Raw genomic sequence first — 20,197 nt, 5'->3', positions numbered from 1 at the left:
TCACAGGGCAATGCCCTTCTCCTGCCCTAGACAATGAAGTCCACTATGCCTTTCCGCCCATTCCCCTACTCCCGCAAGTCCTGCACAAGATTCAATGGGATCAAGCGAAGGTCATATTGATAGTCCCCTTTTGGCCTTGCTAATACTGGTTCATGGACCTCCTCCATCTCCCTGCTCATCCCTCGCCTCCCCTGATCTGCCTCCACACCCACCCAGATCTCCTCACACAGGTGCAGGGATGATTCTGAAACCCCAACACATGCCTGCTGCACCTCACAGCGTGGTATTTGGATCGGGCTCGCAAGTAGACAGAGCCATGCTCCACCCTAGTGCATGACATCCTCACGCACAGCAGAAGGCCATCTTCTAGAACCTGCTATCAGACAAAATGGAAGCATTTCACCACTTGGGCACACCACCACCATTACCCACTAGACTCCATATCCATTCCTATCCTCCTAGGCTACTTCCTCCAACTTAAACTGTAGGCCCTCGCCCACTCCTCCCTCAGAGTCCACCTGCTGGCTCTCAGAGCCTTCCTCCCTCCATTAGACAGTTCCTCCATCTTCACTCACCCAATCACCATTTGCTTCCTCAATGCCTTTCAACCTGTACAAAAACCTACCCCTTCTTGGGACCTGAATATCTCTCTCTCTCTGTTCTCACTAAACGACTGTTCAAAGCCCTCACAACCTGCTCTATTGCCCACCCTCTCCATGAAGATGATCTTCTCGTGGCTGTCCCCTCAGCGATTCTGGTACTCTTATAGAAGATGAACACTTTTAGTTCTGAAGCCAGCATTAGCTGGCCTGACACTAATGAAACAAACAGCATTACTCCCAATGCCATTTCCTGCAAAACCTTTTATTACTGACAGCAGCACTTCACAGGCTGTAACAAATCAAAAGCCACTCAGGTCACTTTTATTGTTAACTGCATGCAAGATCACCTTGTCACTCTCTAAATTAGTTTTCTTGTGTGATAGCCAAATCAGTACCAAGAATGTCTAAAGAAATGCCGTTTTAAGATCTTTTGTAGTTACCAGGCATATAAACAATTACTGCTTCAAAGAAAAATAAGAGATTTTAATTTCCTTTCTAGAATAGGGCTTAAGAAGTAAAGGCCAGCACAATTTAGGTAGCATGCTTTCGCTTGATTGAAACAAAGAGAGCACAGAATTTGTTTTGGGTTTAAAATGACACTTCTCTCTCTCAGGTCTTCAGAAATTCATGGTTATTCTATACAATTTTTATGTTAAATAATCTATTTTATATACATAAAAGAAACTTCCTGCTGTGGAAGTTAGTATGTCTCTTACTATCATCTATTCCTCTTTTTCATCACAACAAAAGACAACATTTACTTCATCAAGTTGTTGTTCGTTTCTTTTTTTAATCACACTTATTTTGAAAGTAGAATAGAGATACTTTGCTCTGAAAGATGAGTATATGAAAGAGATGTTTTACTATATCTGTTGTTCAGTGTTCATGAAAAGATTAATTTTGCCTTAGACAACCAGTATCATTAACTTAGTGATTACAGCTCAAGGAACACTGTATTGAAGAAATTCTATAAAACCATTGGTCACATGAATTAATGCACAGCTAATTAATAAGTGTGCAGAAATAAATTTGCATAGCACCAAAAGCATGCTAGGTATTTGACAGACCAGAAAAAAGAAGTCTCTTTTTGTCCTAGAAAACTCATGAAAAAGCCTGTTCTCATAAGACTTCCAGCCCAGTTTTGCAACATCACAAGGCTCAGACCTTACCAGGTTCACCCATCACTAGTTCCCACTGCATAGTTGAAAACAAAATAATATGCTCGGAAGACAAATAACTTTTTTATCCTTTTTGATAGATCTAAATAACTCTGATTCCTTTAAAAAAACACACACTTTAAAAAAGGGAATCATTTAATTACTTTAGCTGTAAGTGGATATTTCTCAAAGAATATAACTTTTCTTTACAACTAATTCTTACTCTACTGGAGAGAGATGATTTTATAAATGGATCCAATCAATACTCAGTTGTAGACATTTTCATTGTTTCCTTTTACATGTCATTCAAAATCTTTTAAAGACAATTGAGTTTCCCCCTTTCAAGGTTTTTTTACACCATTATTACAACTGCGTTATTCATCATGAGTCTACTGAAACTTATAGTTTTCCTTTCTCTTTTATGTGACACTTTTTTGGTAGATCTATGTATTATACTTGAGAGAGCAAGTGAGAGGTAAGGAAAAGTGAGGTTTTATTTACTGTGGAGGAGTTCCTGTTTTTTCTTTTCCAAGTGTAGCTCCCTCAGCACATATTTCCCTTCCATCCCCCTTCATGAACTAGAACTTTTTCTCACTTGAGAAATGCAGGTTAGTGTCCATCTCTTCCTTTATAGAAGGGAATATGATGTCACAGGCTCATCGACAGGTCTATAAAATTTCTCTCGAACCACCTGTGTGGACCACTCATCAGTGCTGAGGGAGCTGTACTGGGAAAGGGAAACAGAGGCTTCTCCACGGTAAGAATAACCCTACTTTCTATCACTTATGTATATTTTTATATTTTGCTGGTTGACACTGCCTTTGAGCACTGCACTATCATGTGTTTTATTCTTTAAAACTGGAATAAACATCATGTTGGTGATGGTGCAGCACAATTTGGGCTAACTTGAGGAAATTGTACTTTTGTAATAATCACAATTTTCAGCAGCCTCTCTGTACCTGAGAAGAAAAAGCACTTAGTTGTAGTGGAAGGTTGAACAGTAATGATGTAAAGAGAATCCTGCTTGTTTCAGTAGATACAAAACAGTTGTTACAGTTATTGATGTTCCTCTACAGAAATACCTGAAACAGTACTCACCACTGGTGTTTTGTTGCTTTGGCCATAGACCTTTGAAAGCTTCTTAGATAAGGAGGTCAGTTCTGCTTGGAAAAGCTGAAAATAAAATAATTCTTGCATATTATATATGTGAATGAAGAATTTTGAACCTAGACTGGATAAGCCTCTGAGTATGTAAAAACGGCAGATCTCATCAATATAGAATATTAAAACATAAAGGACATGAAGGTTTCAGTACAGGCACTTCTTTTTCATTTTGGTTTTTATTCTTTAATGTTTAGGTGCCTTGACCCAAGCCATTCGCAATTTTGCAAAAAGCCTTGAAGGTTGGCTTTCCAATGCCATGAACAATATTCCACAGAGAATGATACAAACCAAGGTAAAATTAAGTAACTGTTTAGTTTGGAATGAAAGTTGCATTATTCAACAGTGAGCCTGAATGACATTAATGACTATAGTAAAAATATTTGCATTTTGATAGCTACAACAAATGCTGTTATGTTTATGTTTTGGTTGCTGAAAATCTTTAAAACATATGAGGAAACATTATTTGATCTGTAATTTTAAATGCTGTGATTCACACGTAAGATGGCTCACACAAAATGAATATATAATTAAAATGTAATATAAAAGAATCATCAAGGGATAAGTTGATCCAGAAATAATGTGAGTACAATATGATTTGAGAAAACTGATTTCTTCATAGGTTGCCGCTGTAAGTGCCTTTGCCCAGACTCTGCGAAGATACACATCTCTTAATCACCTGGCTCAGGCAGCTCGTGCTGTGCTTCAGAACACTTCTCAAATCAACCAGATGCTCAATGACCTCAACCGTGTTGATTTTGCCAATGTCCAGGTAAACTGTATCTTTACAAAACAGAGTTTATCAAGTGTTCTCTTTTGTTTTCCCCATAACTCCGAACATTAGTATTAGGTCACATATTTCCACCCAGAAAATGCAACAGGTACATTTTGCTGAGGTGTATGCTGAGTGTGTCTAGCCAAATCTAACAGTTTACACAACTGTCCTCAGGAAGGAAAGATATCAGAGCTTTTTCCTCTCTATTTCCGATGTTCCAACCCAAAGTGTTCTGCTTACTTTCATTTAGTGGAGATGCAATTGAGGAGTCCACTTATTTTTAGAACTAATGCTTCTTTCCTGTGATGAGGTCTAAGGCAATAGGTCTGGTCTTCTGGGCAGATCTAATAGTAGCTAACTATACTGCAATATTTCTAGCGAGGGTGTCCTACTCACATTTTTTAAATATTTAAAAGTAATACACTTACCTGCTATGGTCACAATGTGTTTCAAATTATTTATTCTATTTAAAATATGATTCCAGTGTCTCTGTAAATATACTATAAATCGCATAATTAATTTGGATTAATTTTGTTTGCCTACAGGCAAACAAAACGGCCTTGATATCACCCACTGCTTACTACTCTCTGCACTAGTACTTCTCTGCTCACCCAACATGCTGCCATTACACTCCCTACAACCCATCAACTCCCAAAATTTTCATGATAAATGTTAGGAAGGACTAGAGTTAAAGAAGTTTCATATAAAAAATATTTGAGTATTGCTCTCTATTCATTTCTGTTTTTTCTACAATATTTTTAATTTAGATATTTTATTTAAAGCCCATTTTCATATTTTGTTTATTTTTTGCCCACCTTTGTGTAAGAATGAGATTATGGGGGTTTTAAAAATAAAAATGGCTTCATTAGTTTGCCTGGAAAGAGTAGTTCATCCTCTTCATTCAGCTGATTATTTAATCTTTCATAATAATTTTCCTTTTATGCATAAGCTTCACATACTGATGTTAATTGAAGATATGTTATGTACTGTAATAGGAGCAGGCTTCCTGGGTATGCCAGTGTGATGACAACATGGTTCAGAGACTAGAAACCGACTTCAAGATGACTCTTCAGCAGCAGAGCACTCTGGAGCAGTGGGCTGCCTGGCTCGATAACGTAATGATGCAAGCATTGAAACCATATGAAGGAAGACCCAGCTTTCCTAAAGCAGCACGGCAATTTCTGCTAAAATGGTCTTTCTACAGGTAGTACTTAAAATTATTTTAAAATGTTTTCAATGTATTTCATACTTTGCTGTTGAAATGTGCGCGCACACAGAGATTTTGATAACATGGAAGAAAAATAAGATCAGACCACAGAGCATTTTTTATTAAATTATTAAAGATCCCATAGCATTTTTCAAAAGGGTAGGGTTATATTAACCTCAAATTCAAGGCCAGAATGCAACTCAGTGATTGAGGAGCGATCCTTGTGAACTGTTTCAGAAGCATTGTACAAATGCAATGAGAGCCAAATTTGGTCCTAAGTTTGTAACATGTTCAGGAAATCTTTGGGATGAAACACTATATAACTGTAAAATTATTTTTATTAATATTTATTTATTAAAATACCATGTCTTCTATTTTTATTTTGTTTTGAAGACAGTCTTTTTTAATATGTGGAAGAACATCAAGCAAAAAGTACATATTCTGTGTTACTTCTGTTACCAAAGAAGAGCTGGTAAATAAAGTATATTCTTTGTGTGTCATGTTTGTATATAAATACATGGTAACATTATGTAACTTTTTTTCTGTCTGTATAAAGTACATTGACAGAACATTTCTTAATTTTTTAAAGATGATCCATTATAGTATCTGTTTCATGAGTCTTTAATATTGTGGAGTTTTTCAAACAAAACCTGCATTTGTACATACAACAGGTATACCTGCTAACTTATTGGCACAACTTATGTGACCAGCTTTAAAAATTTTATCAATCAGAAATCCGTACCATTGTGTTGCAGTTTTGGCACCAATGATGGTATAGCTGAAAGGGATATTTTCTTTTGTACTTTCAGATCTTTGTTTAAACTAGAATAATTATAATACAATGTTTTTTATTTAAGATTCAAGTGGAAGACTCTTTCTTGTATTTTAATGCCAGTTTTTCAAAGGACTGATTTTTGCATATGCCTAACTGATGTGCATGTAACCTTTAATGTGTGCCCCCAAATTGGGATGATTCAAAACCGACGCATCGAAAGGTGTGCATGCATAAAGAAATACACTTTTGAAAATCTGGCTCCTAGATTCTAAGAGTGTGGTCTGAAAGATGATAATTTCAGAGAAAGAGGAAGGTTGTTTACCTGTAAAGTGACTTCTCTGAAAATAATATAATATAAAAATGCAAATTCACCTACTCTATTTAACTTTTGAGAAATGTTTGGGATGGGTCTGTGCCAAAATAATCCATATTTGCAGAGCAAGGTATGGTATATAGATTCTGGAGTATTCAGGCAAATAATCATTTCTAATATCTTTCCTGCATTGGTTTCCTTGACATTGCACCCCAAAAACCCCATAACTCAGGAGTTTTGTGTCTGTGGATAATGTTAACTGCAGAAGATTCTTCTCTGAGTTAATTCTCCATATGGATAAGTCATGTAATTGTAAATATGGGGTAATTTTAATATTTATTTTATGTATATATCTTTTCATTTTTAAACAGCTCAATGGTTATTCGAGACTTAACCTTGCGCAGTGCTGCTAGTTTTGGCTCTTTTCATCTGATCCGCCTGCTTTATGATGAGTACATGTTTTACTTAGTAGAACATCGTGTTGCTCAGGCAACAGGAGAAACACCTATAGCAGTTATGGGAGAGGTAAGATAATATGCAAGAGCTGACTGGTTGATTTAGAGATGAATTTGGAATGTACCTTTACAAAGTGTCTGTAATTTCTAATTAAATGTGGGAAGAGTTTAATATAACTGCTGTAGGCATAAGGTTTGGACTGGGTTTGAAATAGACCAACATTTTCAAACTTGGGTGCCCAAAGTTAGGTAATCTTAATCCACGTTTAGGCAACTAAATAAAGTTGCCTGATTTGCAGAGTTATTGAGCACTCATAACTCAGGACTCTAAAAAAAATTGCAAAAGAAACCTGTAGTTGGAAACTCTTCTTTTCAGTGAACTATCCGCAGAAAGTAAGAATTAATTTCCTTAAACATTTGCATAATATACTGAAAATCTGAAATAAATAATTTGGATTAGATATAAATGTCTCAGATTCCATTGTGCAAACACTTACATTTCCTTGATTTTACACACAACTAGTCCTTTTGGCTTCACTGGTACTATTCATGTACATAAAGTAAAGCCCATACATAGGTGGTTGCTGGATTGGGACCCATATAGTTAGCAGGTGGCTAATCTAACTGAAATGTGGTGGTTTTTATACCATGGAATCAATCACATTATGTCTATTGCATTGTTAAGTCAACTCACAACTTAAGTTGACATCATACAGCATTCTTTCTTCAAGACTTATTTAATATTATCCATAAATGTTTTACTTTAATAGAGGTTGGGGAAGTGCCATATACTGTTAGCTTAATTTGTGGTGTCTTAATACAACATAATACAGCATCACACAATTTAGAAAAATAAATCATTCTGAGTAGTCACCTGCTAACCATTCAGATATTTATATCCAATACTGGCTTTTTTTAAAAATTGCAGTGTTTCCCCATTATAATGTATGTATAGTAAGGAATATGTCAAAATGTAGAGTTGCTATATTTCTGTCTTTTTAATTGAAATAGAATTTGCTAACTGTGAGGTGTTTAGCGTGAGGGTTTCAATAATGGTCTGACATAAATTGAGGACTGGCAAACTTCTATAGCTCAAATAAGAACCAGCCCAAAATTGTTTTGAGTTTTGGGGGGAAAGTGGTTAACTATTTTTTTATTTATGCCATTTGTGTATCTGTGCAATTCCTGGTTTTGGATGATATAGCAAAAGGAAGGCTAATTCTTTCTGTATTTTTGACCAGAATGAAGCCAGGTAATGTTAGAAATATATTAAATAAATATATGTTGTTCTTACCTGAGAATTACAGGTCAGATTTTGTTCTGCAGTTTCTCATTCAAAAAAGGGATGGAACTGGAGGATTGTTTTCCAGGTGGTGTGGGTGGCTGGTAGACAACATTGCATTTAGTTAGTTTGCATAAATCAGATAATTACCAGAATAAGATACACCTGATGTAAACCCCGACTATTTGGCCACACTGGAAGAAAACGAGAAAATTGATATTATTTAGACTGCAACTCTGTCATCTCAAATATCTGGGAATATCCAGCAATAAAATTGCATAGTGCAGGTCATCATCATTTGCCAGATAATCTCCAACCTGGTCCTGGCCATCCCGTTGCTGAAATCTAGCCACCCTCCCCTTGCATGAGGTAAAAAGGGCTAGAAAAGGAGGGGGACTCAGCACCCTCCTGTACCAGATGTAGGAGCCCCCAATTCCTTTCCTCAGCTCATTTAAGGAATGCTTTCCTTCAAATCCTTTCCCAGTCCATTTCATCTGATAACTGTATCCCCTCTGTAACAAGTACCTGCACTGGCCATCTGCCACAAGGAGGCACAGGCAATTAAGCTTGTCTGCCTCCCACACATCCCACTCCGGGTTCCCAGATATTTACTGATTCCTTCCTAAATACTGGACAAAAATAGTCTGCTCCCCTGTTAGATAGTGTACCTCATCCTTCCCAAATAACTTGGGTACCCAGTAAGGTACCTGTTCTGTTCATTCCCTGGGGGAACCTGGCATTGGCCACTGTTGGAAGACAGGATACTGAGGTAGATGGACCTTTGGTCTGACCCATATGGCCGTTCTTATGCTTATATATGTTCTGATGTGCCACCCTGGTATAGCTGCTTTCTGCTCTTCCCTGCTCTATCTGTGTAAACTTTCCCCCTCTACTGTCCACTGTAGGAGGGGGAACCCCTTTTCTTCAAGCCAGATGGACAAGGATTCACCACATACAGCTGTGGTGAGCACACTTGCACTGGTTAATGTATTTACATTAGGTGTGTGCACTAGTGTCATTGATGTAGTGACATGGGTGCAAATTTCTCTATTACAAACAAGGTCTTAAGGGGAAATTTTGTGGAAGCTTTTTGTTTAAATATTGGCAGCACATCATAGGCACCAAAAATATTTTCTAAACTGTACGATGCAGGAATATCTTACTCTAAGAGCTTACACTCAGAACAGGCAAGGATCCTGACAAAGATGTCAGATAATTATTTTAATCAGGATTTTAACTTCAGTTTTTAATTAGTTTCACCATTTTCATTGCCGGGGCTTTTTATTTTAGCTTTGATGTTATTTCCTTATTGTAAACCATGGTAAAATGCATCTTAGTGGGAATGGAAAATGAACTACTGAACTCAGTGAAAGTCTCTCTGATTTTCTGCACCCTGTCATTCCCCACCTCTACATAAATGCTTCCTTTTTGGTCAGTAGAAAGACTGTATTTAAAAATCACCAAAAAGAAAAAACAGTCTTATGTCAAGGTGATTCATCTACCAATTGTGGCAACTATTTTTTTTTTTCACAACTGGTACATGTCTAACCTCACTGTGTCTTTTCTAAAATAACGCTGTCACACATCTTAATTTTGATAACTTGGTTTAAAAGTTTCCTGGTCGCTGCAATATAGAATCAGAAATGTTCAGATTAAGGTGGACCAGTCAAAAAACAAAGGTTTTTCTTGCTGTTTTTGCACCACGGCAGCAAAGCAGGTATTTGACTGTAACTGTTTTAAAAAATTGGTGAGTTAAATTGCAAATAATTTTCTAACTGCATGATAAAAAGGATGGACTACATCACCATTTTATTTGATGTTTAAATAGGATGTGCAGTATGGATTTTAAGACTAGCCAAGAATATTTATTATTTTGCAGTTTGGCGACTTAAATGCTGCTTCCCCTGGAAATATGGATAAAGGTAAGTACTTAATCTCTTGAACATATAATTCTTTATAAAACTAGTATTATCTGGAGCAAGACAAAATTTAATATTATGGAAATATAGTAGGGCTGTCATGTGATTAAAAAAATTAATCACCATTAATTATGTGATTAAAAAATTAATCCCCATTAATCACACTTAATAATAGAATAGTACCATTTATTTAAATACTTTTGGATGTTTTCTACATTTTCAGATATATTGATTTCAATTACAACACAGAATAAAAAGTGTACAGTGCTCACTTTATATTTTTTTTTATTACAAGTATTTGCACTGTAAAACAACAAAAGAAATAGTATTTTTCAATTCTCCCAATACAAAGTGCAATCTCTTTATCATGAAAGTTGAACTTACAAATGTAGAATTATGTACAAAAAACTGCATTCAGAAATAAAACAATGTAAAATTTTAGAGCCTGCAAGTCCACTCAGTACTACTTCAGCCAATCACTCAGACAAACAAGTTTATTTGCAGGAGATACTGCTGTCCACTTCTTGTTTACAATGTCACCTGAAAGTGAGAACAGGCATTCACATGGCATTGTTGTAGCCCGCACTGCAAGATAGTTACGTGCCAGATGCCCTAAAATTCATATGTCCCTTCATGCTTCAACCACCATTCCAGAGGACATGCGTCCATGCTGATGACTGGTTCTGCTCGATCCAAAGCAGTGTGGAATGATGCATGTTCATTTTCATCCTCTGAGTCAGATGCCACCAGCAGAAGGTTGATTTTCTTTTTTGGTGTTCAGGTTCTGTAGTTTCCGTATCTGAGTGTTGCTCTTTTAAGTCTTCTGAAAGCATGCTCTACACCTCATCCCTCTCAGGTTTTGGACGACACTTCAGATTCTTAAACCTTGGGTTGAGTGCTGTAGCTATTTTTAGAAATCTCACATTGGTACCTTCTTTGCATTTTGTCAAATCTGCTGTGAAAGTGTTCTTAAAATGAACATGAGTTGGGTCATCATCTGAGACTGCTTTGACATGAAATATGTAGCAGAATGCAGGAAAAACAGAACAGGATATATACAATTCTCCCCCAAGGAGTTTAGTCACAAGTGTAATTAACACATTGTTTTTTAATGAGCATCATCAGCACGGAAGCATGTCTTCTGGAATGGTGGCCAGAGAATGAAGGGGCATACAAATGTTTAGCATATCTGACAAGTAAATACCTTGCAACGCCGACTACAAAAGTGCCATGTGAACGCTTGTTCTCATTTTCAAGAGACATTGAAAACAAGAAGCAGGAAGCATTATCTCCTGCAAATTTTAACCAAACTTGTTTGTCTGAGCGATTGGCTGAAGTAGGACAGAGTGGACTTGTAGGATCTAAATTTTTACATTGATTTATTTTTAATGCAGTTATTTTTTTGTACATAATTCTACATTTGTAGGTTCGACTTTCATGATAAAGAGATTGCACTTCAGTACTTGTATTAGGTGAATTTGAAAAATACTATTTCTTTTGTTTTTTTACAGTGCAAATATTTGTAATAAAAAATAAATATAAAGTGAGCACTGTACACTTTGTATTCCGTGTTGTAATTAAAGTCAATATATTTGAAAATGTAGAAAACATCCAAAAATATTTAATACATTTCAATTGGTATTCTATTGTTTAACAGTACGATTAAACACAATTAATTTTTTGAGTTAATCACGTGAGTTAACTGCAATTAATTGACAGCCCTAAAATATAGTAGCGCAGAACCTAAAACTAGATTCTTATAGTCTTCTGAATGAGTGTTCTATAATATCTACAGTATATTTCAGTATCGAATAATTACAGGATGCTGTAGATATGGCCTCTAATAAGAAAATCTTTTAAAAGGGCTGATTGTTTATACATTAGTAGGTATTCAAAATCCCACCCCGAAACTGGCTACATGCTGGTGGGTGAAATCTATACACATTCGTGTGTAGATAGTCTGTAAGAGTTTTCTCTGAGTAAGGACTGCAAAATTGGGCCCATTGTTTGTCAAGCACTTTGCCAAATAACTAGCTTTTTAAATAGTGAGAAGTATAATAGAGAGTAGGTAAATTTCTAGGTCCTCTAAGTAGAGCCTTGGAATCAGCAAATCTGGCCTCTGTTCTCTTCTTTCCCACTGGCTTGCTCTGTGATCTTGGGCAAGTCACTTAGCTTCTCTTCATCTCCATTCATGTTAAATTCTGCAGGCAAAAGACATTATATAAGTACAAAGTTATTGTTATTTTAGTGACACTATTATATTTGTTTGAGCTGGCTTGAAGTGACAAAAAGCAATTGCAAAATTAAGAATGTGTACTATAATATTTGAAGCTGAGAGTTCATTGAACACATGAATCTCACATTATGCACTGACATTTTCCCAGTAAAATCTCAATTTTCAGTTTATACCTTCTCAGGTAGCTAGATTTCTGTTTTTCATATCTTATGTGTTGTTTGCAAAATAAAAGCCTTAGTAATTCACAGTATTTAGATTTTTTTTCACTGTGTGCTAGTTTCATGGTTGTTTGTTTGTGCAGATGAGGGCAGTGAAGTTGAAAGCGAAATAGATGAAGAGCTAGAGGAATCTGGAGAGCCACAAGCCAAGAGAGAGAAAGCTGAGCTAACCCAGGCATTTCAGGTGGGCTGCATGCAGCCAGTACTAGAGAGTGGAGTACAGCAGAACCTCCTGACCCCACTTCACAATGAGCACATTGTCACGAGTACTCAGACTATCAGACAATGCAGTGCTACTGGAAATACATATACTGCAGTCTAACAAATATTAAAGCTTTTTTCCCCCCAGATTACATTAGCCCTGTTGACGTTGGGCTTAATATGAAAAAACGAGAATAAGTCTGAAGGCGACTGTTGTCAAATTTTAGCTTTGCTGAACATTACCTTTGTTGGAGTTGTGAAATGGAATGGGTGTATGTATTTTCCCAGATCTGTTTAAAAAAAAATTTTTGTAAACAAAATCATTTTACATTGGTCACTCAATATTAAGAGTTTTCTTAGTTTCACTTGTCAAGAAGGATTTTGCAAAGCTTACTATTAATGTTTTTGTCATCTTATAATTAAAGTAATTTAATTTTTTCATAGTTTTTTAAAATATGTTAATGTTAATTGTTAGTTATGGTGATGATTTAATATACATAGTTTTTTAATTAGATGCACTTCTGTGAAATATCAAAAGAAATATTTTCTTTGATTTACACTGGAGGCATATTCATTTGACAGCAGATGCATCAAATTTGTCATAAAAAGGTGCTTTTCATTGGACAGAACTAGAAGACACTACTATTTTGATCATATTTCTGAGCATTCAGTGGGAAAGTTTTAGGAATTTTTATTATAATGCTGGAGGGTTGAGAAGATCTATTGTTTTCTTTATCTAAGGAAGAGTTATGTTTCTGCATTCATGAATGCAGACTAAATGAGAGAATGGTAATGTGTGCATAATAAATGTACATAATTATCAGACCATCATGTAAACAATGCAAGCTTCCATTGAAACCATCAGTTTTACATTTTGTTTGCATACCAGTTCCTCTGTTTGAAGACTACTGATTCTATATTTGAGACCACTGCACAGATGCTTTCAGCTGTTAAGTGGGACTGTAGTAGATAGATACTGAAGTTGAAAAAGAAGTGACTTGATTTTTGTAAGTGTATGTGCTACTTATGCTGAACTGGACATACAGGAAACCATTCCATCTGGATGAATTTCTTCTATTCCAGGTCTTTTTCCTACTAGTAGTTCAATCTGCTGCTCTTATAAAAGATAACTTATAGAATGCAAGGAATGTAGCAACCTGCATCATATTTACTTCAAAAATATTTCCTAGTTCTTAAAGTAAGTGGATTTAAATTTTTACAAAAATTAAATAAGGCAGTGTAACTGGCACACCTCATTTGTACTTATTCCCAATTGTGTAGAATTTGAATAGGTGGCTAGATGGACCATTGCCATTTAAGAATGTACATCAGGGATCATTGTACCTCGGCTATTACATGGTGCCTTAAACAGAACTGAAGCTAAGATTTAGTACTTTTTGTTATTAATAACTCTTAAATTCATTCAGCAAGGTGTGCCTGTCATTTTCAAATTCCCTAAGAAGTAAGGGCAGGTTACATATTCTTCAAAGAAATAAAAGGAAATTTTTTATTACTAAATGGTGTTAATATCCCTCTTAGAGTGACAATAAACCTATTTTTTCTTGTTTCTAGCTGAATTTCACTTTATTACAAATGAGATATGCTTGGGGATCTGGAAAGCAAAACTAGCTTTAATGCCAACTTCAAATGTTAACAAAGTAGGTTACCCCAGCCCCAAGCATGGTTATATATTTTCTAAACCCTTGTCTACTTTTAATTTTAGAAAGTAAACAAAATGAGCAGGTACTTAATGCAGAGCATGTTTTCAATTTGTATGTGTGGTGGGGTGTCAGTCTGCAATTATGTTTAATGGCTAAATCATAGAGAATGTGTGTACATCCCATTTTAATTGACATGAAACATCTCACAGGCATGTGTGATTATTTTATACATTTCATTATTTTTAAAACAGGCACACAAATCTACTCAGTTCTAATAGTGGAAATAAACAAGCAAGCAAAAAAGCCAAAAATGAAGGAAAGTACACACACAAACATTTCAGTTTTATTGAGAGGGCCGGTTGGAAAAAAAACTAATGAGTTATTTAGTCTGGTTTATTTAGTGTGTCTTTGGACTGATCTTTTTTACCTGTACCAAATGGCTGAACAGCATGTGAGATGAACAGTATATTTATAGTATACATCTTTCTTGCTAGAGTTTTCATATGCTCCAAGAACTGATACAGATCAAGTAAATTTTCTTAATACACTAGTAAACATTTTTAATGTATAAAATAAGTATAAATTGTTTAGAGTTGTACTGTTCAGAATTTGGGGCCCGATTTTACATGCTCTACAGCTCGCACCAGTCAATGGGTGTTTTCCCTGAGTAGAGAGTGCAAGATAGGGTTTATGTCATTTACAGTATTTGAAATTTATGCAAGCTCTAGGTTTCATAGGTTTTGTTCACCCAGATATTATTTGCGTGTCCTGATTTTTTTTCCATCCAAAAGAGCATGTCTGCACCCCTCATTAAAATAAAACTAAGCTGTGATAAATATTTATTCCCCTTCATTGTGCATTATGAACTGTTTACAGGTTAAATTAAATATAAAAATAACAAAATATTTTCCATTTTCAACATAGTTTCTTTTAATGCTTTAATACTGAGGTTCTGAATTGGACCAGATATATTTACTGGTTTCATCTTTTGTGTTGGCAAACCTTAAATATTTTCTTTTCCTTGTCCTGTATTGTTTTAATGTTGGATTTGCTCATGCTGAGAGAAAAGTGTGATTGTAACATGCAAATTTGGATTGCTATCAAAGGTGGAGCCTGTAAGCCCTCCATGATTCAACTTCTCCCCCCAGTTGTTCACTGTTCCCACAGTGCAAAAAATAAGAGTAAATACAAAAATGGAATGTATTTCACAGTTTGAACCAACAATAATTTTTATGCCTTAGATGAAAACTAGAATGTTAGATGAATCTGAGAATCTAACATGCCAGAAATCTTAATTAACTAGAGGTGATCTACTCCTTTTCTTTCTGAAAAAGAGTGTTATTTATCAAAATAAATTGGAATCATGGCGTGTTCAGTTAATTGAATGAAATAGTTTGTATTCCCATGTTTATAATTCGATTATAGTGTCAATTTTAAATAACATTTCCATCATTTTCTTACAAGATCTCTCCTTTAATGAAGTAAAATACTGTGTAAATTTACACGTTTGGGTGGTGTTTGTGGGTTTGGTTTTGGTTTTTTACATTTAATGGAGTTGTAATAAATCAAACACTATATATATAATCAATCAATTTGCACACTTTTGCTATTTATTAATATGTGGGAAGGGTTAATGATTTTTGGTAAAAACAGAGATTTAAAACCGTGTTCCCAGTTCTGCATCATGTAGTATGTGGCTAGACTTAAGTGCCAACCCTTAAAACCACTAATTTCATTGGTGCTCTGTGGGAGTGCAGCAGTTTGCCCACATGCTACAAATTGCAGGGTCAGTGCCTATGTGATTTGTGGATTTTATCTGATCCAGACACTGATTTCAGAATAATTATTTTAAAAATATCCCCCTCCCCCTTTAGCACAAATAATGCAGTGAGCAATGTGGGGGGTATTGTTGATCCACTTTCTCAAAACATGGGGCCCAATTTTCACAAGTTTTTATATGTATGCAAAATTGTTGGTACTTTTTCATGTCTCTCATTGTACACTAGATTTAAAATTACTTTTTGTCTCTCCAACTTGCCATTCTTTTTGTGCTTACTCTTGTACTGTAGCATGTTTAATGCATCTTTGTTTAGATAATATTCCTTACACAACATCTGGAGAATAGTTTTAAAATTGTTTACCTACAAAATAAGCGATGTGCAACATTACTGCCTTGAGTTTCACAAATGGGTAAAATCAATAAAATGCTGGTGTATTGTCATTCAGGAATGTATAGGTCTATATACAAATTTGTTTAATTTAAAACGAGGTATTTTTAAATGTCTGAAACACTGCTATGTTCAAATTATTTTCATTTGAAGACCGTATCTGATATCTTTGTGGTTCTTACCAGATGTCATCTGCACTGTTTAGGAAAACACGTATATTAGTTTAAAATAGATTGCAGTTGTTTCATTTAGAGAAGTGGTTTCACAGAACAAAAAAATCATTTATAGCCATAAAAAGAAATCAATAAACTCTGTAATATTAGAACTCATTTTTTACAGTAATTTTAGAATTTGAAATATTAATTTGGGAGAGCAGTACTAATTCCTGAAAATTGGGCCCTTGTCTCTGTGGAACAGGACAACCTCTGTGTACATGGTTAAGATAAGTCAATGAATGGAATTATAGTATCTCTGATACTTTATTTGGTGATTTTAAAAAACTGGAATAGAAGCATAAACACAGTGCTTATTTCTAGTATTAGAAAATTAATTTGATGTAATGCCTTGCATTAACCCTTTGAGCATTGTAAGTCACATGATAAGGGGAAAATCTTTTCAGGTAATTTAATTATTAGTCTACTGAAGATATTGTATACATCTAAGTGTCTGGTTATGTTGCAACAAATGTTTTTTTCTAAAGTAAATGCTTGCATACTATGTAGACTTTTCAATTTGTTGTAGAAGGCTTGATTGATTTAGGCTAAAATATATACTGCCATCTATGTGTACTGTCTACAGCAAAACAGTACTTCAGCTCCTTTAGTTTCATAATTCCGTAAATATTTAATGAAGGAGTCAAATATATGGTCCTATAAATACAAGTTGTGAAGTATTTAAAATGCCTTTAAAAGGTGGGAATTTAGCAAAAAGGGTTATTTTTAGACTTTGAAAATCTCATTAGGGTAGCATTGGAAAGCACCAGTACTGTAAATGGAAATCTTTAGGAATAAAAACAGAACAAAACTGTCATAATAAGTAAGGATGATTTTTGCAGGACATTTGAGATGTTTGCCGTTAAATTTTCTGCGCAATCTTTTGCATAAACAATTGCAAAAAGAACATAATTTTATTTATACCACTTCAACATTTTGTCACTGTGAAATGGCATATGGATAACAAAGAAGATAGAGGCACTTGGTTCAAGTTCATCTGTGAAAGCACTTTTGGATGGCCCTTACTGAGTGTCAGAATTTAAAAGAAAAAAAAACCAAACCTATAAATTTGCACCTGCATTTTGGCATCTGAAAAAACACCTTTTTTCTCACAAATAAATTGTGCATACAAAAATAAGGGCACAAATTTAGAAGTGGGTGGAGACTCTGAAAAAAATAGTTCTAAATGTCACCTTACTATATGAGAATATTGTAGATATTGTACTGGTTCCCTGCAGTATCAACCAGTGATCACCATTATCTGCAGCTGTGCTTGCTTTAGTCTAGCTGAGTGCAAAAAAGTCTCATATTAAGATGTTTAGTGGAAATACATCAGTAGTGTAGTGCAGATATGTTGTAAACTTTTTTTTAGTCAAATAAACAATGCAAATTCATGCATAATTAATTAAAACAAATGCAATACTCAAAGGGTTTTAATTTAACAATTTTTTATTCATAATTTACTGTAAATGCTTCTCAGTTTGCATGCCTTGATCATTGCTGCTAGTGATTTTATGTGCCAGTAGACCTGAGTTTAATTTACCAATTTTACTTAAAAAATAGTAAAAGCCACTTACAAAGTGACTGCCTATTTTTTGTTTGAAGTCAGATATGCCTTATTTTCAAACATTTGTTTTAACTCTTTTGTTTTGTTTGAATTTTTTTAAAAAAAATTATGATGATGGGATTGGAAGCCCTGAGTAATGAAATATTTGGTAAGAATTGTTAATTTACATCGATTGTTAAGGGTGAAATTCATCCCAGAGAAGAAGGCCCAGCACAAGATGGTGAGTCATTTAAGTCACAATTGGGCATGTGCTTGATTGCTTTCCTGAATCAGGGCCTTGTTTAACATGGGGCTCAGGTGGTGCAGATGATCTTGCCGGGGCTGTCGTACTGGGCTGAATTTCACTCTAAAACAATAAAAGACATTTTCAGAAGAATATAGGAATTGGGAGGAATAACCTCCTTTGACTCATGATTATCAGGGACCCGATTCAGTACTCCAGGCTCAAGAAAATTAACTACTGAAGTTAGCAGGAGATTTTTTTTCATAAGGAGTGATAAAGGGATCCCATTTTCTTTGGCTGTCCCTCAGTGCGAGGATGATGTCTGCCAAGGGGTTCATTGGTGAGTTTTTAAGTGGCTGAGGAGCCCAAGTAAATTTTCCTTGAATAAAATATTACGGTGATTTGGCTTATTTTTATACATTACATATAAAATTAAAATAACCCAGTATATAGATTTTAAATATTTGTTGGTCAAAAAAGGTATCATTTTGTACCAAAGCAAGTTCCTTCTCCCTGTCCCATCCCCACTTGTTGCCATCAAAAATTTGGATTTACAGTAGTAACCAGCGAGACTGTTACAGAAACTTTAAGTGAGTGCCTTTAGAAAACTTGGAAATTTGTGCCTGAGATGGTAAACTTTTAATTAGGTTAATTGTAGTGCTTACCAATCAGTAAATTCTACTATCACTCAGGGCTTTCTTACCTTCTAGGTAACTTCCTTCGTTGTGTTTATTTTTATTTTTTTTAAAGTGCCATCATTTAAATTTCACTTAGTAAGTGGCAGATTACATTATTCAGTCCCACAAGCACAGAAACATTGTAACACTAGGAGATATTTGAACTTTTATTTTCCAATTGACTGAATATGTTATGTAAATGAGGTAAGCAACTTTTTTGTAGATTGTATGTGTGAGATAATGTAATGTTCTTTTCCAGTTTTTGGATTACAGTTAAATATACTTTTTAATTATTTAAAGAAAACATCTTTACAGAATAACGTGATGAGTTTTTTGTATAATGTATTTGATTTTGTAAATATGTATTTCCTGATGTGATTTTTGTGAGAAATGCTAAATCTTTTAGTATATCATGTCCTCTCAAAATTGGCAGGAGCTAAATAATAGTTTGTGGGCAATTTGTATTGTGTACTGTACAATAACTGGGGAACTTTTATAATTATAAAAATATATATTAACTTTTAGTGTGTTGTTTAAACAAATGACTGGAACATACTAAAGATAGTAGGATTTTTCTGAATATTTCAGACTTGAACTCAGGCTAGCTTTCTTGTGTTTTTCAAAACAAAATTGTGTCTTGTCTTTTAAAAATCAATAAATTTGTTTTCTTGTTACAAACAAATTTTAAATGCTTCTGTTTTTATTAATTTTCTTGTATAACCAAATATTTCACAGGACTGTTGATTTTGGGAGAAAAATTAAATAACATCACCTTTCTGGCTTCATAATAAATTAAGAAATATTTATATTTAGAAATACTAAAAATAAAATCTAAAAACTACTGTGTAGTGTGCCTCAGACCATAGAAGAAAAATATAATTGAGTGATCAAGTGCTTCTTCTGCTAATGAGCTGTCCATGATCCCAGTATTAACAGGTTATAACGGGTTTATTACTCCTCTGGTTTGATTCATTTCACACTGATATTGCTTACCATTTCTCAACCCAGATTAAAATTTTATTTTACAAATTATTATTTAAATATAGAATACAAATATCTTATAATTTAGGACCTCAGCTCATAATAATGTAGCCTAGATTTTTTAAAAAAAATTATTTTGACCCTTTTTATTCCCGCTCCCCAGTTTAATATATACGGCTGAGTTCTCCTCAAAGAGAAAAATTTTGCACTTTAGTTTGCATTGCAGATCTCTATGCTAGTTCTGTGCTCAGAATCCCATGCTATCAATAGAAAGTTTCCTGTTTGGAACATACCCAGAGTACACAGTGAAGATCTTCATTGCAAATAAGAAGTCCAGTATACATCGTAGTTATTAATATTTACTTTTATTACAGTAGAATCTGGTGCCTCCAACTGGGATTTGCATC

General features: G+C 34.7%; 1 protein-coding gene across 4 annotated transcripts in view; it reads left to right on the top strand.

Moving 5' to 3' along the window:
- The window catches only part of RFX3 (regulatory factor X3), a 250,111-nt gene extending 230,620 nt beyond the window's left edge, over positions 1-19,491 (top strand). For 3 of the 4 annotated variants that reach the window (XM_073345241.1, XM_073345239.1, XM_073345240.1), the window contains 6 exons: positions 3,118-3,215; positions 3,543-3,692; positions 4,691-4,899; positions 6,362-6,515; positions 9,607-9,649; positions 12,184-19,491. In XM_073345241.1, the coding sequence (XP_073201342.1) occupies positions 3,118-3,215; positions 3,543-3,692; positions 4,691-4,899; positions 6,362-6,515; positions 9,607-9,649; positions 12,184-12,422 (893 nt within the window). In that variant the 3' untranslated portion in view covers positions 12,423-19,491. Of the gene's footprint in view, positions 1-2,393; positions 2,517-3,117; positions 3,216-3,542; positions 3,693-4,690; positions 4,900-6,361; positions 6,516-9,606; positions 9,650-12,183 lie in introns of those variants that run through there. The other variant, XM_073345242.1, reaches the window with a different exon arrangement.
- Positions 19,492-20,197: the final 706 nt, after the last annotated feature.

Source organism: Lepidochelys kempii, chromosome 5 (genome assembly GCF_965140265.1).
Source record: "Lepidochelys kempii isolate rLepKem1 chromosome 5, rLepKem1.hap2, whole genome shotgun sequence".
Lineage (NCBI taxonomy): Eukaryota > Metazoa > Chordata > Testudines > Cheloniidae > Lepidochelys > Lepidochelys kempii.
Note: the sequence above shows the minus strand (reverse complement) of the source record. Positions and strands in the feature narration are given on the sequence as shown.